The following is a 27,953-nucleotide window of genomic DNA, read 5'->3' as shown; positions in this document are numbered from 1 at the left end:
TACTGAGGGAGATGCAGACTATTTTAAGACTACGAAAAGCAGATGTTGCTATCAGGAGGCTTTTTGCTGCCTTAATGACAAGTAGTGGCAAGTGTAATCACTGGGTTGAACATTAGGATGATTATCTGTTGTCCATTTCACACAGTATTTTGGTTTTAGAGTAAATAACCTCTTTTAACTACTTTCCAACAGTTCAGCCTTTACATCAGACAGACATAGGAAAAGAAAACTATTGGAAAATTCATCTCTGAACAGCAAGTTATTAAAAGTAAATGTAAGTATGACATATCCAGTACAGTGAGTTTAAGGGGTTTTTTTTCAGCCTGTTGAGGCTTAGAGTTGGCCTAGACTTGAGATAGTTACAATGAGTTACCCAAATTCTGCTTGGTGCACTTGGTCTTTCTCATCTCCCGACCATATGCCTAGAAGAACCCTTCTCACAAAATAATGTTTGCTATTTTCTGCATTTCTGTTTACCCAGACTTTGAGCTTCCGTGTGCTTAAGAAGGGTTTAAAGATGGAGTTCAGGGCAGTTTGAGATCGGTGGGACCAGCAAAATCAGAAAGAGCCAGTACCTATTGGAATTAAAACAGGGCTAGATATAAGACTTTTCTTTTCCAAGCAAACAAGGGTATTTTTGTCTCTGGGGTGCACTGTCTTTTTCTGGGGGGATAAGAGAGTAATTGTTAGGAAAAAGTAAAAAAAAATTAATAATTTTTAAAAGAGCTTAGTAAAACTTGCTTTCAGAAGGAACTGTGGACTATTGCAAAAGCTTTTCTTACTCTCATCTTCCTGCTATTTTAACTTCACATCTGCAGAATAGCACCCAGGAGAGGACAATCCAGCCCTTGCTAGATAGCTGAAGGGCTGCATAATTTCTTCCAGACAAAGAATGCCCCAAACCTAATGTCTCTCTTTTCCACAGTTTGGGTTGAGGGAGTTTCTAATCATAATTTCTCCCAGATTTTAGGGAGGGAGAGGGGAGATACTGACCCAGTCGTTTGGAACTGCTTCATTTTCACCCCTGGCCAGGAGGAGTGGTAGAGCAGAGCTTTCCTCCTCTGGGACTGCAGGGCAGCAATGTAGTCAAAGGGAGCTGAAGTAATAGCTGTCTTCAGCCACGAGGAACAATTACCTGATTACAAAGAGAAGAAGCTGTTTTCTCAGTTTTCTTTATTTATTAATACTTGAATATTGCCTGTGGCAACAGATTATCTTTTTATTGTTGGCACACTGGATCCTTCCCTAGAAAAGACAGGGCACTGCTGTTGGCAGTGACACCCTGCTGTCTCACCCTGGGCAAGAGCAAGAAAAGAATACGCGAAGGACATCGTGGTGTTTGTACTTACTTAGAAGTTTCTTTCCTTTATTGGAAAACAGGTCTCTCTTGAAACAATTCTTACTGAATTGGTAAATAATTGCATATGTAAATAATACTTTTTTTTTTTAACAACTTATACACAAATATTTTGCTGTCATTAGTTCTTCACCAGAGATGATGTTTGTGGTAGATTTGGGGAGGAAAAAAGTTCTATTGGAACACTTTGAATACACATTTGGTAACCTGAATTTGCACACAGTCTTTGGTGTCAAATAATATGTTGATTTTGAGATACTACTACTAAAAGACAGCCCTAGCTTTTAAATTCAGTTAGAACAATGAAGAACCCCCCAAAATTTGATGAACTTTCAATGCGATATTTTGTAGACAATGGAATGTGTCCAAGTGTTGCAGATTCTAGAAATTATAAGTGCAACACTGTCCACAATTCTCTTCCCTCTCCTCCCCGCCTACCATAGAGATTATTTGGCAAAAATCAAGCTCATCTGTGGGTAACATTGCTCTAATCTGATTAAACTCCTAGACTGTAAATGGTGTAGATTTTTCTTCTCTTCGTTCAACACATTGCTTTTCCTTGGCACAGTCTAACTTCAATAAATGCTGTTGTGTGTCTTTCAAAACAGCTCCTGGCTACCATAAAACCAAGCCAGCAGCTGGTGCTGGTGACTTTGAAACAACCTGCAGGCAGCCACATTGTGCATATTAGACACAGAACTACATGGATAAGGATTGTTTTTTTAATTTTTTAAAGGCACTTCAGGGAAATTGCTGTCCAGTTCTCATTGAATATTGTGGGACTGTGAATATTTTACATATATACACACAAATACTTTGCAATAAAAGCCTGTGTTTAACTCTGTGTTGTCCTGTATTAGATTTATTTACACAGGAAAAGATGTAGTATAATTTTCTATTGACAGGAATGAGTAAGAAATAGGTCTCATGTCAAGATGGAGCTTGAAGGCGGTTTGAGCTGGTGAGGTGGTTGCTTTGGCTTTGAAACTGCACTTTTCAAACAGTGTAGTTTATTATTGTCTAAATCTATTCTGATATGAGGGTAACAGCTCTGTGGGGAAAAAGGAGCAATGAAAAGTCTTTCTTTAACTTAACCATTCTCGTTTCCAGGGAAGCACCACTGCCCTTTGTGCCACAGGCCTTCGGAACCTGGGGAATACGTGTTTCATGAATGCAATCCTTCAGTCGCTCAGGTACCTCCAGAGCTTTCCCCACCCTTTGTGAGAGTGGTTGTGTGCATTGGGCAAGGGAATCACCACCGTACGAAGGTGTACCTGGATTTGCAGGAACAGACGTGTGCAGGTACCATAAGGTTGTGTCTTTCAGAGTGAGGGACTGGCTGTGATGCAGTGTTCCAGAGGAAGCCTGCCCTGTCCTCAGCAGGAAAGGAGACTGTCCTTTCATTGCCGAGGCTGTTGAAACATGTTGATGCTTATGGTTGCTGTGAAAGCAGAGACATTGTTTTGAGGGATGTGGCCTTATGGAAGCAGGCAGGAGAACAGTTTCTGCAGTGCTGAATGTTAGACCTCATTTAATTGCTGCCAAGATCACTGCTGCTCTCTAATCGTCCTTTTGCATTTCTGAATTTGCCTGCTTCACTGGGAGACTACTGAGTCAGGCAGGACTCAGGACTCCATTCTGAGCAGCAGGACTAATCAGTCTCCATTTTCTTTTCCATCATTCAGGGTTCACTGGCAGGAGCTGAGGCACATGTTCCATTACTGGGAGGGTGGTAGCAGAGGTTAGAATTGATAGGTGGTGGTAGGCATGGAGTTAACCTCCTCAGCAGATGCAGTGTGGTTTGTTAGGAAATGCCTTCCAATACCTCCATCTGTCATGGTATCTCTTAGTCAAAGCAGAGCCAAAATGTAATTATTTCAGGTAGTTGGGATGATGATATTTACAGACCTGCTCAGTCATTTACAGAAGATGAGTATTTACTACAGTATTTCTTGTATCTTGAACTGTTTGTGATTGCTGTCACCTATCACTGCATGAAGAACAGTGCATTTCAAAGAACAGGCTCCAGAATACATAATGCTATCTTTGTTCTCTGCCCTTTAAGGATTTAATTCATTTTTCCTTTTTCCGTAGTAACATTCAGCAGTTCTGCTGTTACTTCAAAGAGCTGCCTGCTGTGGAGCTGAGGAATGGGAAGACAGCAGGCAGGAGAACTTACCACACCAGGAGCCAGGGGGATAACAACGTGTAAGCTGCATGTTCCTTGGTAGCACTGAACTGTATGGAAACCAGCCAGTGCTTGGGTAGTAGAGCCATCATACACTTTTGGGGTTGCAGAACCGTAGAAAAATGATTCATAGGGGGACAGAGTCATAGAAAAACAGTTGGCTATGCCAAAAATCCCACCTTGTATCCCTTTCAGTTTGCTTATATAGGTTTGGTGCTGCAGGAGGGAAGCAGTTGGATACATCAGAGTGTTAACTGCATTTAAAAGTAACGTTAAGAAGTGCTAGGTATAGTTATATGTGCTCCAGACATTATGTTAATTAATTACAGCTAAAATACGGTTACATCTGTGAGTGAACATACTACAAAAAAAAAAAACCAAAACAAAAATCACAACACCTCCCCCCCAAACAAAACAAAAGGAAAAAAACAAACCAAAAAACTCCAGAGTAAGTGATTCACAATCTGTAGCTTGTCTGAGCAAGTATTAAGGGGATGATGTTAGCAGAGCCTGCAGTAAAATGGCAAAAGGTGGAGAGATTTCCAGGTGAGTCTTCAACATCTGAAATGTAATTTTCCTAACCTGTGTCTCTCTTCACTGCTGTAGGTAGGATTTTGGACATAGTAGAAAGGGTATTTACTCAGTCCTTACAGTCTTAATGAAAGTGATGTTTAATATTTGTATCATTGAGCTAGCAAACCTGCAACTTTTATAACACAAACCCATACTAACCACCAGCTTTTACTTTCTTTCCAGTTCTTTGGTGGAAGAATTCAGAAAAACACTCTGTGCTTTATGGCAAGGAAGCCAAACTGCATTTAGTCCAGAGTCTTTATTTTACGTTGTTTGGAAAATCATGCCAAATTTTAGGTAAGTTTTGTAGAATAAGAACAATAATCTTGATTGCAACCTTGTATTGTTGGTGCCCTACTCTAAAATCTGCTGAATCTGCGGGATGCACTCGATGCGGCTTTCCCCTACGCCCCGAAATACGCTTTGAAAAGGATCTTCACTTTGATTGACAGTTCTGTGTTCATCGGTAGTGCTTTTTTTTCCCCCACCCTTCTACTACATGCTACTTGTAGCAGTGTTGGAGAGGACAAACGTCTCAAATACTAAAATAGTAGTAGTTGTACCTTTAAGCCAGTGCTCCAAAGGGCAGAAGAATCAAGATAATGACTGGTAGGTAAGTGCCAAGTGTGTGGTGTTGACAGAACTCAAGCTTGGCTGCGGTAAGAGAGTGGTGTAGTCAGATTAAAAAAGGTACAACACCTACAGGCCTAAGTGCAAACATACTGGCTGAAACTTCCTTGATTCTCTGAAAACACAGTAGCCACCAGCTGGACATGAGATAAGGGCTATAAGAAAAAATCTTGTGCATAATAGGCATTCTGTGCCCATACTGACAGAAAAGACAATAAAAGAAAGGGAAAAAGAAGGTTACCCAAGTAAATCAAAGTATCGTTCCTCTCCAAGGTCTCCCTGTCCTGGCCCCTGAACCTCTTTCAAAGGAGCACTGAAACCTGTTAGGAAATATTGTGATGAAGGTAAGTTGCTCCATGTTCTCAGGTAGTAAAGATGTTCTGTTATCTGTTACATCTCCAGCAGTGCTGAAAAGATGCTGTGAACACATCTACTCAACGAGTAACCAGAATAACAAATCTATCTATTCTGTTCTTCACACTGCCAAATGTTTCACTTGGCTTATGAGAATCAAGGAAGTTTAATACCAGTAGTTGCAAGCAGTGACCAAAACATTATAGGCAAATGAGCATCATCAGTAATGTCCGTGATCAGTTTCCCTATTACAGCCTTCACTCTAATTCTTGTTAGATTCAGTGAGAAACCAGTTCATTAAAGTTCCTCAAGCAAATTTTCAGCACTGTGGGTTTTATCACAGCTTTTAAAAGAAAAAGTGCTGTTTGTTGGGGTTCTTCTCTTCCCCATTTTATTCCCCTTTAACATGTCCATGATTAATTGACTAGAAAATTCATTAAATCACATGGAGAATAGTCATCTGCTCAGTAGATCCGTTCTCCCACGTGATTCAGGGAGAAAATTTAAATTTGTTTAGTGCTTAATTGTACCTTGTAAAAGCTAACGATGCAACAATTCTAGTTTTACCCTGTGTGTGTCTTGTGAGTTTGGGAGGAGGTGGGTGGACAAACACATGAAAGCCAGAGCCAGTAGCACGTTGAGGGCAAAGCAGCCACCTTGGCTTGTGCTTGGGAAGCCTGAGGTGGTGGGGCAGGGGGAGGAGATGTGCTTGGTACCCTGGTTTAATTGTTTTAGCTCAAAGAGATTTCAGTTGTTAAAGGCACATTGTGCCTGCCTCCAAAGGCTGCAAGTGCTGTTCTTCTTACAGAACCTTATAGAAAAAAAACCCTGGTGCTGCTGCCCTCCGTGGCTGAGTTGCAAGATGTGTATTTTGCTGATTTACCGCTGTGTCAATAGCGTGCTCTGTTCTCCCAGGAAGTGTTCTGTCTGTATCCCCTCTTGTTGCCGGTAGGAAAAGGGATGTCAGAGGTGGGCTTCAACTGAATTGCTTCAGGTGATGGAGATCAGTTTTACTACACAAGCTGGCTATCAGAGAAACTATGATTCTTTGCCGAGGGGCTTTTAGATCATATTTTATTTTAAACAGTGCATCGTCCATATCATCATGTTCTAAAAGATCTGTATCTATACTTATGCTTTTTAACAAATCCAAAAAATCTTTCATCTGTAATTAACATATTTGTATGCAAGTACAAACACGTGCACCAGGAGCACAACCAACAATGTGGAACGATTCCAAAGGTTATTTCATCCAATTTTTGCAGAACAAGGGTGCCATATACTTTAGAGCTCTTATGTGAGGAATATTGAAAAGGTGTCTGAAGCAAAGCCTTTCCATAAATTTCGTCTTCAGCTGTGTATTATGATTGCCTGTATGTTTATTTAATCGAAGACATCTGTATTCAGTAAATGAAGCGAATCCTGTGTTACCTCAGCAACTTCACAGTTATCCTACAGTGTGCTCAGTTAACATGCAGCTTTGAAGCCGAGTTCTGGTTTACTACCTTGTTTCATAGTAACATATAATTATTTTGCAACTTTGGGAGAGTAAGTCCTATTTTTGGCTGTACAGAACTCTTGCCTGTTGAAGCAAGCAGTGTTTCTGTGTGCCATTTTTTCTGTTGTAAAAGGTAAATAGTGCTGCGGATGTTTTTCAGGGTGCTGTAAGATCTATTTACAAACTTGGTGATTTCTTTTAAGGACGCTAGTTTGGAAGAAAACATTACTATAATTCTACAAGATGAAAAGGCTTTATGTCATTTTTATGTTGTTACCTCCTAGCAATACTTTTGTAGGACGTACCTGTGTTGTTCACTGAGCACACTGGCCTCACACTGTGGACTTACCTTGCACCAAAGCTGTTCTCATTTCTCTCCCACTCTGGGTACTGTGCCATGACTCTTACTGACATTTTCCCTCCACTCAGCAGTAGCATAAAAAACATCTCTGTTCTTTGCCAGACTTTCCTCTGTGACAGTTACTTAGGTGGAATAGTGAGGAGGAGGCATGAGGAAGCAGCGAAACAGAATGGACAAGAGGAAGAGGAAAGCCAGCTCTACTGTGTAGGGATTTTTGTAACTTGGCCTACAAAGACTTGCACATAATTATGTCAGTGTTGCACAAAGCTTTCACTGTTTCATTATTTTTGCTTTCTGACTTCATCTCAGCATACATCTTACAGCAAATGAACAGCAGTTGTTTGTTAAATTTGATGCATGATTTAGCTTAAATAACTTTAAAGGCATATTTTACTGTGCTGGCTCCTCTGTTCCCTTTGATTAGGTTTGTTAGTGGTGAGATAATAATGGTGACTCTTTGAGCAGCGTTGCTGCTGATGGCTGGCACATCTGAGACTGGAGTCCTACCAAATCCAAATGCCCAAGAGATGCTTTGGATACCCCACCATTACTTTGCTCTCCCAATAAATGTTGTGTGGGTCATGCAGGGGAGGTGTGCAATTCTGAGCGTGGCTACAGATCTCACCCTAGAAGAGGAAAGAAATCTCCCTTCCATTCTAGTTATTTCAGACTTCATATTGTTGATGAAAGATGCACGTGGAAAACAAACCCAAAGATTAAATTCCTGGCTTTGGTGGGGAGGGGAACAACCAGGCAAGCAAACACCTGGACTTGCCAAAATGAGTGGGATCAGTGGATAAGTGAAAAACCACTCAGAAATACTGACTCTGAATCCCATGTGAACAATGCATTTTGTGGTGTCCTTTTGAATCTTGGCTGGTTTGAAATGTCAATATATTGATCGTAATTTATAGTAGTTTCAGAGTAGGGATGAATACTCTGCTGCCTGAACCTGATTCGTAACAGTTCTGCAGAGGCACTGATCAAATATAGCCAATAACAAAGAGAAATGAGACGTGCTTTGAGTGAGAGGGGAATTCACTGCTACTACTCTGTGTATTTTCAATTACCGTGTATATGAGTCCTAGGATGTTACTAGCACAGACTGAATTTCATGTTAACTAAATATGTGAGCAACTGTTATGTGTCTGCTGCTCCCTGTTGTTTTCTAAAAGGTCTCTTCCTATCTGAAATGTATATGATTAAATGTTCCTCCATTCTCAAAAAGAGATGCACAGAGAGCGAGTGAGCTGTGAAGAACCAAAATCACGTACGGTTCCAAAGGCTACTTAGACAACTTTTTTTGCACAAAATATGAATGTCTCTGCGAAGTCTGCTCAGTGTTATTGAACAAGCAAAGGTTCTTTCATGTGGCTCTGGTGCTCTCTTGTGTGTCAGCACTAAAGCAACCTGTCTATTTGGTGATTGTATCGCTGTTGTTTCCTTTTCTCTTAAGGGGGTACCAGCAACAGGATGCCCACGAGTTCATGCGTTACCTTTTGGACCATCTACACCTGGAACTCCAGGGTGGCTTCAATGGTGTTTCACGTTCAGTAATTTTGCAAGAAAATTCTAGTCTGTCTGCAAGCAACAAATGTTGCATGTAAGAAATGGTGGTTTGTTTTTTTTAATTTCTTCAAAACATTCAAATTCATGGTTCCTTGCTTAAGTTCTCCTTAGGGCCTCTGTAAAGGTTACGATTACAAAGCTGCAGGTTATAAAGGATTAGCACCCCATAGCATGTGCTTCCTTTCAAAAGGATCAGCAATTTTCATAGGTGTAAGGGAGCATACAGGCTCAGTTGTGAACACTCAGAATTCATTAGTCTTTTAGAAATAAAGAACTCCTTATTTTCTGTTCTATACCCACATAGAATTCTTTGTTCAGACAATATCTCAACGTCCTGGGGTGACAGATGGCCCGAATGATACAGGAGCAAAAAAAGATGGCCAAGTACTTGTAGGTTTAAATTGTCAGCAGAGCTCCTGGCCCATGGAGTGAGCCGTGCAGTTACAGGCTGGAGTCCATTTCCCTGCAGATAATCCTGCTAAATTTGTGTATCACTTGACACAGTTAAAGCTTTTGCTTTTTTCCTGGTGATTTTGATTTTCATGTTGCTGTTACATCTTGAAACAGAGGTAATCCATGTGTTTCACTCCTCTTTCTGTGCTCCTCAAAATACTGTTGTTTCTGAATTCTGCCCCAGGTGTGTTTTCTCTCAGACTGAAACTGTCACAGAGAGAAAACATTTTAATTTGCTTCAGGAAGGAAAGTTAAGTCAGTTCAGCCTGGACATTGGATCCCTTAGTCCTTGGATGCCCTATGTAAGAGTTGAGGGAGTTTTCCCTTCCTATTCTGACTAGGACAGAGTATACAGAGCTGAGAGATGCAGAATTTTATAGGTACTTCATCAGGGAAAGCCTAGAGTTCAGATGGTGTCTTTTACCACATTTATGTTGCTTTGCTGATGCTTAAAAAAATCCCACAAAGAAATCCTAAAATGTTCTTAGAATTAAAGTGTATTTGAAAACTAAACTAATTTTGCTTTTTCAACATTTTGAATGTCAAAGCCCAAGGAGAATTTAAACTTTGTTTGTATATCTGCTGCAAATTGGTCTTGAGAATGGCTGTTGACACGCATGGTGAGGTGGAGTAAGCTGCTTTCTGTCAAGGGCAAATTAATGCCACATACACTTAAATGCCTACAGTAAAGTACTAAGCAGGCTGTGACTGCACTCCTCGAGTGCTGGTTTCTTTGGGTAGCCATTTCCTTCTGCTCACCCAGAAGTGTTCAAAGTAACTTTAAGGATGTAGGTGGAGTGCAGATAAGGAACACAAGTTTCTGCAGGCTTGTGGTGTCACGTCTGCAAGCACAAACTAGCAAGTCAAGCAGTTGTATAATAATAATAATATACCTTAAAAATACTTTGTTTTGATTTTTTTAAATTGGACTATGAGATATAAATCCATTACGTAATCTGCCAAAATGATTGAGAGAGTAATGAAAGCACAGAGAATTTGAAAGCTGAGATAATGTTTCTCGTTATCTCAATGCAGCTTAAGCTGTCTTTGCAAGTGAAGTGCAGAAATATACTTGAGTAGTCAAAATTACTTGTAACAAAGGGTACAGAATTAAAACAAAATTATGCTTGACCTACCTAAAAGAAGCAACTTTTGTTTCAGAAACAGCCTTAATTACAGGGTTAAAATACTGTACCCCTGTGAGCATCAGCTCTCCGCTGCAGCAATGCAATCAACTGGAACATTTTCAACACTGACATGTTAAGTACCTGCTTAGAGCATACGGGGTTCACGCATTTTCGGGTACAAGATAAAGCAGAAGAGTCAGAGCAGCTAAATGCTTGCGCTGTAAATTCAGGGGTGAATGAAATGCCCAGGGGATGAACTTGGTCACTGTTTGTTACACACGGACACCACCGCTCTGTGGAGCAGCGGAGAGCTGTAACAGTGAACATGTGACAGGTACTGAAAATGAATCTGAGACATCCTGACTGACTTTACCTCTCTGATGTGGTTTGTCTAGAAATGGAGCGTCTACTGTCGTCACAGCCATTTTTGGAGGCATTCTTCAAAATGAAGTCAACTGCCTAATATGTGGGACTGAATCTAGAAAGTTTGACCCATTCCTAGGTAAGGTGCCTCTTGCTTTCCAAATACCATGTGACTTAAGGCAGAAAAATGAATCTGGACCTTGATATAGTTAGATGTCACATGACTGAACCAGAGTTTTAGCCTGAAAAGATTAGGCATTGTTTTATTCAGCCCTAAATTTTATTTTCTCTTTGTTTTCTAGACCTTTCGCTAGATATTCCAAGTCAGTTCAGAAACAAACGTACTAAAAATCAAGAAAATGGACCAATGTGCACACTACGAGGTAAGAGTGCTTGGATAACAAACTAAGAGTATAGACTCTTAAGAGTATCTATTTCAGAGGAGCCAGGCTTTCACCCAGGGTGTGACTTGGTGCCACATGCCATCTAATTTTATGAGATTCTGTGGTAGAAGGTACCAAAGTAGTTTCCGATACAGGTTTTACCCCAGTGACTGTGTATTGACATTCTACTGTGGTAGAGCTGAGAAATGCTTCAGGAAGTCAGCCAAATATCCAGGAGGATTCCAGCAGAGGTGTTTCTTTGTGGTCAGAGTATTTCTAATGTACCTCAGTGTTACCAAGCCGTGCTCATCTGCATTGTGGTCTGCTGGCATTTGCTGAGGCGCTGTGCTGAGCAGCATAAGGATGGCTCTGGGGTGTTCTGCTTTTTAAACAACAGAATTACAATCCTGTGAAGTTGGGCACTAGTGCTGTTACTGACCTTGTTTTAAAGGATGTTCATTTTTACAGATTTGTGAATGTACTTGCTGCAGATTGAGAAATAATAATCAAAACCCCATTACCTTCTGTGTCTACTTTATGCCTTGAAACCAAATCACCTTTTAAAAGCTGAATATTGTTAGAAAGTAATTTAGTTTCATTAGAATAGTTGTGTTGAATGTTGGAGGGAATCTTGTTTGAAAGATGGCTATTTCATGAATGCCTTTTTTCTCTTGAACTGTCTGTAACGATGTTTGAAGGAACAGGGAATGCTGCATGTTCTGACATGTTACTGTATTACAACACATCATTAGACAGCTTTTTGTAGCACAGATGTATACAATAACTAGAATGGCGCAGCAGATGAGCACACCTTCTCTATAGTGCTGTATTTGTTACATTTCATGTGACAAAAATCACGTCTTGAATCAGGTTTATTTATCTTGCTGTTCTGTTTTTTTGTATCTTGTTCTTTTTGTAGATTGTCTTCGCAGTTTTACAGACCTGGAAGAACTTGATGAGACAGAGCTGTATATGTGTCACAAATGCAAAAAGAAACAGAAGTCCACCAAAAAATTCTGGATTCAGAAACTACCAAAGGTTTGTCTAAGCATGAAAAATAACAGCACGACAATGTGTCAAAGGAAATAACAACTCAGCCCTTAGTAGACCCAACACCTAACCCTGCCATAGGCTACTGCAAATGTCCAGCTCTAAATTCCACCTCTTTCTCTAATGCATCCTTCTCCTTTGTTTTTTGAACCCTGCAGGTGCTATGCTTACACTTGAAACGATTTCACTGGACGGCATATCTGAGAAACAAGGTTGATACATATGTTGAGTTTCCTTTACGAGGCCTAGACATGAAATGCTACTTGTTAGAGGTATGAAGACTCATTGATACTTGCTGTAGAAATTTGTTCCACAGTATATGGTTTTTTATAACAAATTATAGTAGGTGCTGTTGAGATCTGAAGAGTTTTCTGTCTTTTAAACCACAGCCCGAGAACAGTGGCCCGGAGAGCTGCCTGTACGACCTGGCGGCTGTTGTTGTGCACCACGGCTCGGGGTGAGTACACGGGGTAAGGCTGCTGCTTGGCACAGACCTGCTCCCCACTGAGGCACGTGCAGAGTTAATTTACGGTTTTTCTGTCCCTAGTAAATGTCTGTATTTTTACTGGTGGAAATAAGCAGTAGTTTATAAACTTGGATGGAACTAAGCTGAATTAACTTCAGATAGATCTGTACAGTTATTCCTGTGAGTGCCCACTGGCCATCTTTGGGGATAATGAGAAGTGTGAGACAGAATGAAAATAGTCTAGTTCCTCTAGGACCAGAAAGCTCTAAACTGAGTGAATCCAGGGGCCCTCCAGAAGAGAGGCCTCATTTTGAAATATTTTTTTCAAAACTATGAAATATTTTTTCCTCTTTTATTCACTTTGAAAGGCACATGTGCTAGTTCCTCTAGGACCAGAAAGCTCTAAACCAACCGAGTGAATCCAGGGGCCCTCCAGAAGTTAAGACATCATTTTGAAATATTTTTTTCAAAAATATGAAATATTTTTTTCTCTTTTATTCACTTTGAAAGGCACATGTACACTATTATGCCACCAGAGTGCGTGTGCATGTAGACCTGAGACTGGCACACTGGAAGCAGCTATCTATCTTGTATTTACCTTCTCTCCTACAGGAGTGAACTTCAAAGTGAACACTAACAAACAGGCACGCCACAAGCCTGCCTAGGGTTCACGTGCTGACCTAAAGTTGTTGGGTGTGTTTTGTGTCTTTTTTTCTGGTTGGTTTTTTTTTTTCTTCTTCCACTTTTCCCAGCCCTGGAGAGATCTGTTGAGAGTAACAGTAGTAGGTACAAAATGACTGTTTATGCTGAGAGAAATGTGTTCTTGTTGTTCAGGCAATCACTCTATGGGCATGAGCTGCAAAAGGAGTTTTTTTAAAGAAACTACACCCTATTAATTAAAACCTTGCTGATACCTGAATTTAATTCAAAGATAGAAAAAGGAAGTTCTGTCCAGAAAGCCCCTCTTTTTGCTTTCTCAAGAGTAAAGGTCTGGACTCTTTTAAAGAAAACATCTAACTACTAAAGGCAACCCTTGTAGCACCACAGCGTGTCTGACTGGTGCTTCACAGTCATCAAAAGCTGTATGGACAGCAAAGGAAAGCTGGTCATGATTAGAATGGAATTAGACAGTTGGAAATATTGAGCGTGTGTTATGACATGTAAGCAAGTGAAAGCAGGCCCCTCTTGGGGTGGTAAGGTAATGAAAATGGATGGGTTTGTAGTTCTGGTACGTTACATTCAAGAAATACAGCTCCATCTGTTTAAGATGAACTTTAAAATTTTTCTTCTTGGTATTCTGGGATTAGTTTTGCTGTGAGTGCTTTTGATTATATTTAGACTACACGATCTCTGTAAGACATAAATAGGGAAGATTTCTGAAAATAGAGCATAGTGAATTTTTTATAGCTAATGCTTGAATACTAATGGGTTTGATCTTTATGTAGGCAAACATGGAAGTTCAGTGTTGCAGGAAGCCTTGCTTGCACAAGTACTATGGGATGGTAATAAATTCATATGTAAAACCCCTTTCAGCTCATCCCAGTAAAGATTATTTTACTTAACATAAATACTTTAGGGAACTTTTGAGCCCCGCAGATTAAGAAGGGCTGCATCTTACCAACTGCTGTGGAGGGCTGTCAGGTCCTTTCTTCCCCTGGTTCCTGAAAGTCTCGTAGCCCGAACAGCAAGTACATCAGAGAGTGTGTTGCTGTGTCTCCTCCTGACTGTCCTTTCTCTCCCCCCCCGCGGCAGCGTTGGCTCTGGACATTACACCGCGTACGCCGCGCACGAGGGCCGCTGGTTCCACTTCAACGACAGTACTGTAACTCTGACCGACGAGGAGACTGTGGTAAAGGCCAAGGCCTACATCCTCTTCTACGTGGAACGGCAAGCCAAATCTGGATCAGATAAACTTTAATACCTCCTTCTAATTCTCACTTATCAAGTCCACCGGACAAAACATTTCCATTTTTCCATAAATACTTGATCCAAGACTATTAATTTCATTGTGCACTTTTCAATTTCCTCTTGTGGGTTTTAGTTTTGTTGTGTCAATGGTAGCATTTGACTTACTGAACTTGGACACAAACTAACTTTTTTTTTTTAGTTATACCAGAAAACCTCAGCAGATTTTGATTTGCTGCTTTAGTTGTGATAACTCAATTTTTATATATATAGTTTCATGAAATACTTAGTTATTTGACTTTTTTTATATTAATGTTTTCAGTTCTCACTTTCTAAAGGCACATTTACATCAGAGAAGCTTTCTATCCTCCTTACGAGCAAGATAAATGTGCTTCTGATTATGAAGAGCAATACAACTTCATGCTGTTGTCACAGCTGTTGCGTAGACATGATTTAATCTCTTTAAATCAAAGAGTTGTTTGCACGTACTATTTTCCCTCGTGCAAGAAACTAAACAGTGACCTCTGAACAATCATTCTTTGTCTGCAGAAGAGAGGAGATGTGGCATCATTAAATAGACCAGGTAATTGCTGCTATATTGGTGTGTATTCAGGCTGCTTTCAGGAATCATTGTAAATAAACAGTTGGTTTAATTGTATCTATACTGCAGCTTAATTCAAGTATTCCTCACATATGCTCTGCCCTCCCCCCCTTTCAAATTTAAAAAAAAAAATTATCTTAAAATATATACATGTCTAGATTGTGTTGAGATTTATGTTTTTTTAACTAAACCTGAATTGCCTTAGACACCTCTTGTTCTAGATTGTCATCCTGAAATCTGATCATAAACACTTAACTTGCTTGAAAACTTGGAGACTTCCTGGTAGTGGGACCCCAGCCCTCCTTCCTGGTGGGAACTGGGAATACAGCCGTAAAGTTTGGGGGTTGTGAGAACAGTCTTAGGTCTAAATATAGCTCCTGTCCACTAAATGCCTGCCATTCTCTTAAAACTGACAGTTGTTTTAGCAGTTCAAATGCAAACCAAAGGGAAGCTGCTGAGTTTCACAGCGTTGCCCGCCTGGCTGAGATGATGAGCCCAGAGAGGTTGTTGTCTGGCTGTGGTATTGACGCACGGGCCCAGGGTGGGATCTTTATGTACAGGCTCTACATGAACACTGGAGGGATGATACTATTTCTAGAACTTGGCTGTGTAACAGGGAAGAACTTCTGTTAAGAAAACAAACCAACAGTTGAATTTTAGCTGTACTGCCATTCTGGATAGTGGAAGTCAGCTAATAAGATTTAAAAAAGGTGGACAGGAAAACCAACATTGCAAAAGCCAGGAGTCCCCCCCAAACCCCTGGAATTTGACAAATGCTACAGTTCTCGTCCCCTGCCCATCCTTTTAGCATGCCCCTGTGTGCCCAGCAAGGAACTGGACACTCCTAAAATCCCAAAAGCATGGCAGTAGGAGTAGAATTTACTTAATGTAGAGTCAACGCAGACAGCGCCTTTTACTTGTGATAACAGTAAAATAGTAGTCTGAAAACACACAAGAATTCAATTAAAATCTGATTATCCTTTCTAGTTAATGCTTCTGAGAGACAGCACAGAACACCATTAAAAGTTTCCCTACAGGCTGTACCGCAGCTCAACCTGCTGCTGTGTGTCACCTGCTGCCTGTACACTGGCAAGTACAAAGAGAAATCATGATCAGGGTTTTTTAAAAATTTCATTCTTCATAGCTTTTCCACAGCATCTCCACCCAGGAAAGAGAGAAATTGGCTTAATATAAAAGTGCAGAAAGCATTCAGCATTGCTAATGGTGTATGAATATGTAAACTGTACACTAGTTAAAACCTATTGTGATTATTATTTGATACATTAAGTGACATATATAACAATGTCTTCTTTTACTTAAGTTGAACAATAAATAGAACTATTCATTGCTTTAAATTGTAGATAGTTTGTCACCTACCATTTCTCTGTTTCTTGCAGCCAGAGCCTTTCTCCTAATGGGAATAGGTAGCTGTTACCGTTTCTACAGGCAGAAAAAGGTATTTGAGAGACTTCATTGGTGTGTGGGGCAAGTGCAGTATCTTACCAGTTTATTACCCTGAAGGGCAGCCTTATTGCTTTCAGTTAGTGGGGAGTTCAGTAGATTCCATCTATAGCTGCCTTTTTTCTGCATGCTACTTGGATTGGATTGCTTTAGAATTTCAGTTTTGAGAATACAAAGCTTAAATTACACAACTAGCTATTGGCCAGAAGCAGTTTAACTTACAGTAGTCAGGTGTGTGCAGTGTTCTCGCAAATCAGTGATGTAAATGTGCCTTTCTGTATTTTTAGAAACTTAAATTTATAATCTTTAGCAACATTCACTTATTTTAAGCAGCTTCTACTTCTCCAGTTAATTGTTTTGGGTCAGAGTTATGTTCTCACTTCGGTATTTCCTTTCAGTAACACTTGCTCTGTAACATTAAGGTCTTGGGCAATATGATCTCTCCAGCATGGTCCATGTGAGACACGGCCATGGGAACACAATGCAATCAGGTCTGTCTTGTTCTTGCAGCAGGTGGTGATAAGGACTCAGCCATATGCTTTGCTGGAACAAGTACGTTGTAAATCCTTTCCTAATTTAACTTCTCCCACTGCAAACCCAGATGGACAGTATGAACAGTTTGTTGTGGCAACACAAGTATTTCTCTTCCTGGTGGAGAACTTTGCTTATCCACTGTATTCTATTCAGTGTGGTGTCAAAAAAAAAAAAAAAAAAGAAAAAAGTAACTGAGCACTGAACCAGTAACATATACTGCACCTGGCCTAGTATTACATTTTTAACCTTACTTGTATATCCTATATTTATCTACTAGCTTGTGGGAGGGGGGGATATCTCATTTCATTTAAGCCAAATGTTTCTTTTCTACTTACTGCTGATCGTAGTACACGCTAACTGGCAAGAATTTTTTTTCTTGCTTGTGAACTTCTCTGCAAGCAACAACTGCTCTCTACAGTTCAAAGATTTGCATATTTTTCACCAAAATTTGTCTGATCGAAGGTTGTCCTTTTGTTAGTGATTGTTTAGCCACGTATACAACTGGAGACAAGATTTACTAAAACAAACCTGCAAAATGTCCAGCTCTCAGAATACTTCTGCTTTAGGGTTTTGTATAGCCAGGTGTGAAGTGCAGCGTTATGTGAAACCCTAAGGCACTTGCAAACAGAGCTCCTGTGGGTCAGAAGGTGCTTTCCAGGTGGTGACAGTCTGCCTGAGAGGAGATGGGCCAGGACAGCGACTTGTACCAAAAGCAGGAGGCCATTTATAAGGATTTTGCTAAACCAATGGAAAGCCTAACACGTGGTGTTCAAAAGTTTCCCCAACAATGTTTCATTACTGGTGTGTCTGTGTCTTACTGATGAGGTAATCAGCACCTTGAAAATTGATTCCAATGTGCTTTAGGATATCCTCAAGTACTGTAGTGCCATAGTTGTAATTGTTTACCATTAAAATCTAGTGTGTAATTTTCAGTGAGGATTACTGACTGTGCTCATCTTGTGTGTTTCTGGAGCATTTCCAGGTTGAATGTGAATTATATCTCATTCATGCAGTGTGTTTATGGAAAACGTGCCATTAAAGTGTCTCCTTTCCTTAGAAAATGAAACTCCTTTTGTCCTTCTACAGGATTGCCAAATAGCATTGGTGTAAATCCTCTGAACACGGGTGGCAGAGTATTCTAACTTGTTCTGGGTAAAAAAAAAATAAATAAAGCAAATGGAAGTGTTCCCACTATTTAACACCTCTACCAAAATGTAGCTTCTAAACCCAAAGAAGACCTGCCCTTCAATTTTGCAGGGCCTTGTCCCCTAACAGCTGTTAATTTTTATGTCAGATGGCGGTGTGTGTCCTGTGTGTGGTTACAGGGTCTGTCCTGGCACTGCTAACCTTGGCGCTCAAGTTTGCTTGTGTGGTGGTGGTTTTTAAATTATATTCCTGTGTTTATTGCAACTTTGAGCAGTCTCAACTATTTAAACCTGCTCAAAAATGAAGGTAAGTTCTGAAAAGGATGAAGGGGACCGAGTAAGAGTTGAAAACTGCTAGTATAAGAATGAAGACCAAGAACCGCTGGCACGCTATTTAAGCTGCTGTTCCCCAGTGAGTGGCTTACCTGGTACGTGCCATCATCTACCCGCCTTGTCCCTCTGTGGCTTCAGAGGGACAGAGCTGGCCAGAGCCCGTTTCTGAATGTGGGTGGAGAGCAGGAATCTCCTCCTCGTTTCAAGGAAAACATTAAATGGCAAAGGAAATGAAACCAAAAAGACTGGCAATGGTTAAGCACAGCTTACTGTATAGAATAATTCTTTAGAGTTAGCAGTTTTCTAAACAGATCCACAATTGCTATTTTTTTGAGTCACTGTGTGTAAGTACACACTCAAGCAGGTAAGAAGCTAAAGCAAGTGAATTTCAAATCTTGTTTTTCAGAGTTGAATTTCAAATTGCATTCGCACGGTAAGAAGGAAAAGATGAACTTTGGTCTGATTCAGCCCTGTTGTAGTGAAACAAACCCTGTAACGCATAGGTACATAAAACCTCCCAGCTACTGACAATGTACAAGCCCCTACAAAAATTTCTGCAAGGCTGTTTTTCTGTCACTATCTACTAATTAATTGAATGTATAATTTTCCTGTATTAATACCAGACAGAATATGGACATAAACTGCCTTAATCTTGAGCATTTTCATTTCACACACATGGAAGTTATAGGGCTGTTCATTGTTGCTTTTAATTCTAACCTGCCATTTGCTCCAGCTGTATTTTTCTTCTAGGAGAGACTTTCTGCTACCGTTTCTCCCTTTACTGGAAAACAAACACTTTTACTCCCAGCAACAATTCTATATATCCTTTCCCCACCAAAACCAGTGACAGAACTAAACCAACAAAAACATAAACAAGAAAACTTGTAAAACTGAGGCTAATAGAAGACATCTATTAAAAGCACAAGCCTACAAGTAGCTAAACATAGACCTGCAGTTCCCACGCGCGCCTTCCCCTGCCATTACTGTCCTGCTGCAAAGGTGGGCAAACACTCCCTTTGGTTGGCCAAGTAACACTGCTGGAAACTGCCCCTTAGCCTGAGGCTTGGAAACTGAAGCTGCAGCCTTTGTCTGTGCTTTAAAGCACCCAGGGAAATTTTCAACTCTATTTGCAAGCTGTTCGTGAAAATTCATTATCTAGTATCAGTCCTTGAACACAAATCAAAAGTGCAACCTTAGAAAAATCAATGAACCAATTCAAGACTAAAATTGTTGAACACTGCAAAAACAACCCAGTCCTTGCAGCTGTAGCTGCACCCCCTGTCCCAGCCCCCAGTTCAGTAACTGGGCACAAAACACTGCTAAACTTCAGGCGTGCCTAAAAGGAAAGGAATCCCTTTTAAGGAAGCATTTCATGACAGTCAAGTGCTGCTATTTATTCTACATACCCATTTCATTCCCTTGTAGAAAGAGAACAACAGTTTCATACATGCATGTTTCTTTTCCCTCTTCTTAGCTTCTACACCAGTTGTTGGCCAAAAATAAACACCATTCCACAACCATATATGTGCAACAGGCTCCTGGTGACTGAGCCCCCTCCAGCACTGCTGGGATCCCACAAGGCCAGAGACTGCCTTCTTTCCAACACGCTCCGACCGGCTATGCATATAACCCAGCTGAATCGGGAATGCCTGCTACATCTGTTTTCTTTTCTGGACAAAAACAGTAGGAAAAGTTTAGCAAAAACATGTCACAAGTTGCTAGAAGTGTTTCAGGATCCTTTACTGTGGTCTTTGTTGAACTTTCATTCTCCAGCGGAACTAAAGAAGGATAATTTTCTCCTGGGACCTGCTTTAAAATACTTATCCATCTGCTGGTATTCAGAGAGAGTGAAGGTGTGTAACATTGAGGACTGGATGAAAAACAATTTCCAGAAAGACTTCTGTAACAGGCATGAAAACACTGTCAATGATTTTTTACTAGAAGTTTGCAACAGGTACGTTCTTTGGGTGTGAAACTCCATGTTACTGTAAAGGTTAACTGCCTTGCAATGAGAACTGAGCTATTTACTCCACACATCCTACGTGAAGTGGGGCACTGAGTACGTGAGTGCTTTGACTTTGCAGTTTTAATATAGTGTTAAGTTGGTTTTATAGTGGCAATAGTATATACTTCATATTGACTTTCCTTAAGCCTAATTTTTTCCTTCTTTTTTTTGAAGAATGAATAATTAATATCGGAAAGTGCAATACTGCCAACTGAACTGCTGCTTAACTGAAACGTCCTGGCAGTGCAAAGCATTGTCCTGGTGGGGGGGAGCCTAGAGGGAAGACATTTGAATGTATGTCATAACAAAACTTTTATACTGAAATTAAACTCTATCTAAGCTTTTTATAAACTACAGTAAAGGGAAAGAAATACCACTATGGAAAAGCAGCCCTGGGTGCACCCCCTTTCTTAGAACAGCTTTACTGCTACAACACAGCTCTAAGGAAGGAAAACTTAAATGACGCGAGGAGGAGCAAAGGGGGTAGAGCCAATCCTGGGGCTTCAGTACCACCGAGGGGGCTGCTGCACTAAACCAGGGCTGAAAGGTGCAGGCCAGTGCCTGTCAGAAATGCACACCATTGTGCCACAGCCAGCCTTCAGCTCTGTGCCACAACAGGGAAGGGAAAAACTGCTATTTGGAAGTAACAATTGAAAAAAAACAACCAACAAATGACAGGATACTGACAGGACAGTGTCTGGCTGGACACCATACTGACTGCCACAGTGCAGTCTTGAAACAAGGACTGAAATGTAAATTCCAACCAGAACATTTAGTTGCAAGTACAAAATTTCAGAAGTAACGGTTCTAGAACAACTGTTAAAAAATTTGGATTAATTATCAAAGTATCATTAGGAGCCATATCTGTGCCTACAAAGGAAGGTGTAAGAGGAAGTATTTCTCTGATTTTGGCACTGGAATATCTGCCACGAGGCCACACGTTAACTAGTTCTATTTCTTTTGCCATCACAAATTAGGATTCAGAAAGAGGACACAAGACCGCAGCTCTGCAGAAATAGTTGAAATGCCTTTTTCCTCTGCAGAATCCATAACCCCAGACTGGCTGCTGCACAAAATCCAAAGCAAAGCCAAGCTAGTGAGCAATCTCAAAGTCCATAAAACTTCAGCCTTTCAGCCTTACATGGATTTGTTTCCACAACTTAAACTGAATTCTTAAAAATGACAGTTTATATTGCCACATGCTCCTCCCTCCCACCTCATCCATTTTAGCCTTCCTAAAACAAGTGCCTGACTTTTTTTTTCCAGCAATCTATTGAACACATTTCTATCCCAACAAAATTCCTAGCATTCTGTGCAAAGATACTTTTATTCTGCTGACAAAGCCACAAGAGATAGCAGGTGGGGGAGCCTTTCTTGACCTTGCCTGCTTTAAAACATTTGTTTTCCGAACTGTTCATAGGTGTAAAGGGTAAGAATGGGGAAAAAAAGCTCATGCAGCTGATGTGATCTCATTTTATTATCCCTGCAAAAGGTGAAGTCAGGCAGCAGCGGGGGGGTGGTGTAAAGAAAGGGGAGTGCACTACCTACCAGTTGATAAGGACAGAAGAACATACTGCAGAGATGGCAGAGCCCCTTGTTTGCCCCCAGGGCTGTTGTACACCTAAACCCCATACAGGCTGTAAGCACAACATTTATATGGAGGCACTTACGGACACCTTACAGTTCTTACAGGATGGAGGTAGGCTAACGGTGCTGTAACATTTACCCTGCAACAACAGAGCCCAGAGAGTCCTGTGCCAACAAGAAACATGAAGCTGCATTTAGCTACATGGATGGAGAGCTGAGCTGCTCCCCCGAGAGAGGTGTGGGCAGACACTGCACTAAAGGCTTTGCAACCTGCAAACTTGCCTGCTCAGCACAACAGCCACTAATAACGGGTCTGCACAAAGACACTGTAAGTCATCAACACGCTGTCTTGGACTAGGCCTTTTCTGTACTTTCCCAGGTCCACCCAAGCAACAAAAAAAGAAAGCTTTTTCAATTTGCTTCATTGTTTAACAGTAGAAGAGTTTTTACCAGTTTCAATAATTTGAAGGAAGGTTTAAGAGTTGGGTGGGGTTTGAGCATCAACACTCTTAGGTGCTGGCACCTGTTCAGTAGAGCCAAGGACCTGAAATACACCCATTAATCCCTGTAAAATCAAGAGCAGGAGTGTCTTACTTGCCTGTGCTTGGCATGTCTACACAACAGCCTCTTCGCTCAATTGTCCTCAAATTCATCCTGATTTGTAAATCACCTCTGCTGGGTCTTCATTCCCTGCACTGGGAGAAGCGCAGCTCCTTGCTACTGCTTAAGAAAAAACAATGCAGCTGCAGGTTCAACAGGCATCCACCTCCCCTTCTCCCTCTGCCAGCTGAGCTATAGGTGTTGCTACCCACAGAAAAAGCAAAGAAGGTAAATCTTGCAATTAGTAAAGCTAAGCATTAAGGTCCACATATGCCCCCACCTACGCATGCATTCTTACCTCTCCTGATGGAACAGGAGGTATTTTTGTAACTTTCATATTTATTCTTGATGATACTAGCTCCTCCTGAGCTCCATTATTTATCTTTCCCCTCATCTCACCTGTAATGATCATGTTTGCAGATGTCCAAACCTGCTCTCTCTGACCCTCTCTGGATGTGGCCATGTCACAGACGATTGCATCCTGCTGCTGCTCAAGAGCTGCCCCAACCTCAAGACACTCAAACTGGAGAACTGTGTGCGGATCAGTGACCGGACACTGGAAGCAGTCACCCTCTACGGGGCATCACTGCGAACGCTCCACGCGGATTTCTGCCGGAACATAACACAAACTGGTCTGGAGAGAGTCAGGGAAAAATGTCCTTCAATAACGCTGAGAGCAGAGAGAAGTGCTAACATGATTCCAGACAGTAAGCCAGAAAAAAAGTTGATGCTTGAAAAAGCATCAAGAAAATTGGTTCAGCTTTAAGTGCAACAAATTGTATAAACTCAGTCAATGTGGGTGCTTTACTTTGCTTCCACTCTCCTCCTGAGTAGCAGTTGCTTTGAGTCCAAAAAGGTGGCTGATGTGTTTTGTGAAGGCTGCACTGGAAAAGGTCTGTACCTCCACCAGGATGGTCTTAAGGAAAAAACCTGTTTGCTTAAACCTGTTGTTCCTTGAAACTGGAAAACCCTGCCTTGCTGTCACATAATGCTAGACCTTATTAAGGCTGAAAAACTGAGATTTTGATATCCTCTTGTCATGGCTGAGTGGAATGTACCTCACTCAGAAGAGAGAAGCAGCAGTATCTTTTATTGAGGTAAAGTAGTAATTTGTCTGACAGAGTTCAATAAATTTGATGGAATACAGCAAAGACTGACGGCAAGGTTCATCTTATTAATAAATACATGGAAGAAACATACCAAGGAAAATTGAGTTATAATGATTCACACAGAGACCTGAGATGCAAAGAGTAAGGAAGACCCTCTCATTGAGTCATGAGGTCCAGAGCGGACCCCCCTGCCTTGCTTTCTAAACTCCTTGTGTAATGGGAAAGGCATAAACCCACAGTAGACACAGCCTGGGTAACTGTATGACTTACACAAATGTCAGGGAAAGAGCAATTAACAAATTTCTGTTAAAGGATATATCCATATGGTCATTCCATCCGCTCAGAGTGATACCCACACCATGATCTTCCTCGCAAAAGCAGAGTGCCCCACAACCATCACTTCCTCAGTGATAAACACCTGTAGCTGATTTGTCTGGCCTTAACGAGGGATGTGTGGCAACGCCCACAAAACACAGTTTGACCCTTTGCAGAATGTACTTTGCCAAGATACACCCAGTTATTTTTGAAAGCTGACATTAAAGGAAACACAGTGTGAACAAATGCTATTTTACAGAACTACCCTACAGGAAAAAACAGTAATTTACAGCCTGTAGCTTTAAATGCTAAATTAGGAACACACTTCAGTAGAGATCTTGATAAACACCCGTTTCTCACCACAAAGTACAAAACAAATAGCTATTTTCAGCCCAAACCACAGTGCTGTCACTTTCCTGCAATGCTGCTCTGCTACATGAAGTGAAACTTTTTTTTTAATGAAGGGTTGCTATGGCATCGTCTACAAAATTTGACACCAAAGGCTGGAGCAGTTTTATTCTGCTGGATAACATCTGCCTTGATACAACACAGTGGGATTTGGTCGTGGTGTTGAGTCCTTGGGACTGGTAACATCACATTCCATCACTCCTTATGCACTTAAACATTTTTGCCCACGGAAAGGTAAACATTTTTGAGTGCCACCTTACGGTGTCAACTGTCCTGCAGGCACTGGTCATGAGTTCCATTTGTTCAGTCTGTCTTAGTATAACACCACAGAAAAATCATTATGATCATCTAGTCTGAATTAATCCCGTTTTTTAAAAAGCAACCTGTCTCAAACCCTGTGCTTTACTCTATGTGGGAGCGTGTCCTCAAATTCTGCTTTCTGCTACTTTTCATTTTGTTCAGCAATTCTGACCTGAGTTCAGAATGGTGACTCCTGGAGAGCACACCATAATACATAATCCTACCTGCTCTTCTGGACTCTGCAGCTGAACTTGTATTTACCTTCAGTCTCTCTCCCATTCAATACAATCCGCTGAAGAACTTTATGCTCACAAAAGCTGACAGATGGTTAAATCTGGCTGTCGATAAGTTGGTTTCCCCCAGAGGCCAGATGTCAGCTCAGCTTAGACGTCAAACAGAAGGCTGCACACAGGCCAGTCTGACAAACTATGGACCACAAATAGTTCCAGCTTAAATCACTATGAAGTCCACAGCAGTTAAGATTTCATTTGAAATTAAAACCTCATACAGAGCAGGAATACTGAGAGTGACCTTAAAATTAAAGCAAATTTAGAAATACTAGCTTTTGGAAAAAATAGAGTCAACGTTTCTGTTCCATTACACAGCAGTTGTTCAGGACTTGGTGACTGCAGCAGTCTCTGTGCAGACCCCTCAGCGAGCCTGTGTCTCCATTACACGAGGGGCTCTGCAATTATCCATAATTAATCTTACTGCACCAGGAACAGACCACTGGGGAAATCTGCCAGTTGAAAACACATGAACTGGAATTTGCATTGTTGGAGTTCAAATACATCCAGACCATCAGGGTTTAAAATAATCCATTAGCTTTTTTGCATTTTAACAGTATATCTACAGGTTTAGCTTTGCAGACTTAGTACTTGTCTGCATTTTCATCTTTTATATAACTGGAAGACTACAAGAGTTACCTCTTCCCCCAAGCAACAGGATTTGTGACTTCTTAAATTGCTGTTTAACAAATTATTGAAGGTTGTCAAAAATATCTAACATGATACATGTTTTTCTTTAGATTTAGAGAACAGCGTGACTGTAGTAGCTCTAAAACAAAAAGAATGTGTGAAAAGCTACTACTGAAGTAAAGCAGACCTTTTCCCCGTTCCCACTGGCATCTAAACTGTAGAAACAAGTTCTGAAGTTAGGCCTCAATTACTTAGGAATAACTGGTTTTGTTTTCCAAGTTCTCACTGTATTGTTTTTACAATATTGTTGCTCCTTTTATTAAAACTATGTGGAGAAAATGCTTGGGGTGTTGTAACAGAGCGCTCAGCTCTGATGCCTCTGCTAGTCTTGCAACAAAGATTTATTTCAAATGATATATTGTCTTTCGTTCATGTTAGAACAGAAAGAAAGGGAACAAGCAATCAAAATTCCACTTGAGGCCAACTTTTACTGTAGGAGTAGTGCTGTAAAATTATATTTCTAATCAGTTTCTCTAGGAAGGTAAGTTTCAAACAATCTCAGCAGAAATACTTTAATAGACTACATTCCTATGGCTTATTCTTTCCTCTGCAAGAACTGGTGAGCCACCTATGAACTCCTGAGAATATTCTTTATGTGGTGCATCAAAAACAGAAAGAGGAATTTACAGCTCTCAACATAAGTGAATATACTTACTCCTCCTTTCCATCCTGGTTAATTGATCCACAGATATCCTTTGGTACCCTCTAATTTGGCTGAGCTAAGAAATAAATCACAGCTTTACAGAAACTTAGCCAAACTGAGCTGGAATGCCAGGGAAATACTTGATCAGAATGAGTATCTGTAAGAAACACTCACCCAGAAGACAAATAAAACAATTTAATTATTGCATCTTCACAACTGAAAGCTATTTAACAGTATGCCACTAATACTCTGGCATTTCATTAACTCGTTCCTAAAATTTATGTAGGACTCTTATGCACTACAAAGAAAGGAACAGAACTGGAAGCACAGACAGAAGGACAAACTTGCCACTAATACTCTGGCATTTCATTAACTCATTCCTAAAACTTACGTAGGAGCCTTATGCACTACAAAGGAAGGAACAGAACTGGAAGCACAGACAGGAAGGACAAACAGCAACCCTAACCCAGCATTTACAACTTGGGAAGCACATCCCTAGACTGAACAAAATTACTCTGATGTAGAAGTTGGGATGTTGACACAATTCTTACCTTGGATACACAATTCTGGCATGCAAAAAACACTAGTTTCACGTATTGCTGACAAGACAGAACAAGGTAGGAATTCTCTATAGTCACATTAGTAACCAAAGACCTTCATCTTGCTGCCAGTTCCCAAGTGCTGTGATGACAGATGTAACACCAAACAGACTGTCAAGTAGCTACAAGATAGGAAAGCAGGTTTGCATATTCCTACAGATTATTTATCCTTTTTTGCCAGTTTTTTTGCCAAGGGACGGCACACAGTGGTATTATGGTTTTTGTGGGGTTTTTTACTTTACAGAGCTAAAAAGGGCCTTGGAACACTCTCCTGCTTGGTTTCTTTTCCTATTTGTGTACAAATGCTCAAAGTAATAATAGTACTTTGCTCTTCCCCTCCTTGAATGGGGAAATTTGTTCATGACATGGTAAAATTTGAACACAGTAGTGTTGATAAATTTTTTCAGCATCAATAATAAATTTTCTTACTTAGCAATCCAATTTGAAAATTAAGTATATAGTGATTATGTTTTACTTAAGCCATTATGTAATGTTTTACTTATGCCATTATTACCAGTTTTCTTTAGTTCCAAGCCATTTGAGTTCCATCAAGGTTCTCTTAACATTACCCAAACATTTTTCACTCTTCACACTAACTCACCAGGCATGGAGGGAGGAAGGCCCATTATCGATCACTTTATGACAGTATTAAAAAAACAACAGGTGTCAAACCAAGATGCCTACTTGGAAGATGAGTCAATTTATCAGATGCAAATAGAAAACGACTTCATTATCAGACATTTGTGCCTTTTCCTACACAATAAGGAACAGCAACATCCAGAAGACTCTTCAGATTTCCATTGTGATACCACAGCTCAACCTGGCCATAAGGTAAAGGAAGATAAACAAAGTCCTGCAGTAACACAGTAATGGTAACAGCGCTTCCTTACCAGCAGCACTGTTATTTTGCCATTAAACTCCATCACCCAGTCAAACCAGGTAACTGACACAGCTAAATCAAACTTCCAGTCCTGACCTCATCACTTGTTCACTTGTCCTCTGCAGAATACTGTTCACAAATAGACTCTGCTCTAACCAGTCCCCTCTAATTCCACCTAC

General features: G+C 40.6%; 2 protein-coding genes across 5 annotated transcripts in view; both read left to right on the top strand.

The window, feature by feature from the left end:
- Positions 1-17,805, top strand: part of USP3 (ubiquitin specific peptidase 3) — an 89,075-nt gene extending 71,270 nt beyond the window's left edge. For all 4 annotated transcript variants that reach the window (XM_014944433.1, XM_014944431.1, XM_014944432.1 and 1 more), the window contains exons 5-15: positions 193-274; positions 2,468-2,550; positions 3,452-3,565; positions 4,302-4,415; positions 8,418-8,564; positions 10,506-10,612; positions 10,776-10,856; positions 11,776-11,894; positions 12,065-12,178; positions 12,296-12,363; positions 14,125-17,805. In XM_014944433.1, the coding sequence (XP_014799919.1) occupies positions 193-274; positions 2,468-2,550; positions 3,452-3,565; positions 4,302-4,415; positions 8,418-8,564; positions 10,506-10,612; positions 10,776-10,856; positions 11,776-11,894; positions 12,065-12,178; positions 12,296-12,363; positions 14,125-14,290 (1,195 nt within the window). In that variant the 3' untranslated portion in view covers positions 14,291-17,805. The remainder of the gene's footprint in view (positions 1-192; positions 275-2,467; positions 2,551-3,451; positions 3,566-4,301; positions 4,416-8,417; positions 8,565-10,505; positions 10,613-10,775; positions 10,857-11,775; positions 11,895-12,064; positions 12,179-12,295; positions 12,364-14,124) is intronic.
- A 279-nt stretch (positions 17,806-18,084) lies between these two features.
- Positions 18,085-26,585, top strand: FBXL22 (F-box and leucine-rich repeat protein 22). The gene is made up of 2 exons (XM_014944436.1): positions 18,085-20,305; positions 22,964-26,585. The coding sequence occupies exons 1-2, from the start codon at positions 19,803-19,805 to the stop codon at positions 23,307-23,309; spliced, it is 849 nt and encodes a 282-aa protein (XP_014799922.1). The 5' UTR covers positions 18,085-19,802; the 3' UTR covers positions 23,310-26,585.
- The last annotated feature ends 1,368 nt before the right edge of the window (positions 26,586-27,953 follow it).

The sequence above is a fragment of the Calidris pugnax genome, unplaced genomic scaffold, assembly GCF_001431845.1.
Source record: "Calidris pugnax isolate Ruff unplaced genomic scaffold, ASM143184v1 scaffold70, whole genome shotgun sequence".
In the NCBI taxonomy this organism is placed as follows: Eukaryota; Metazoa; Chordata; class Aves; order Charadriiformes; family Scolopacidae; genus Calidris; species Calidris pugnax.
The sequence above is the reverse complement of the archived record's forward strand: the minus strand, read 5'-3'. Positions and strand labels throughout refer to the sequence as shown.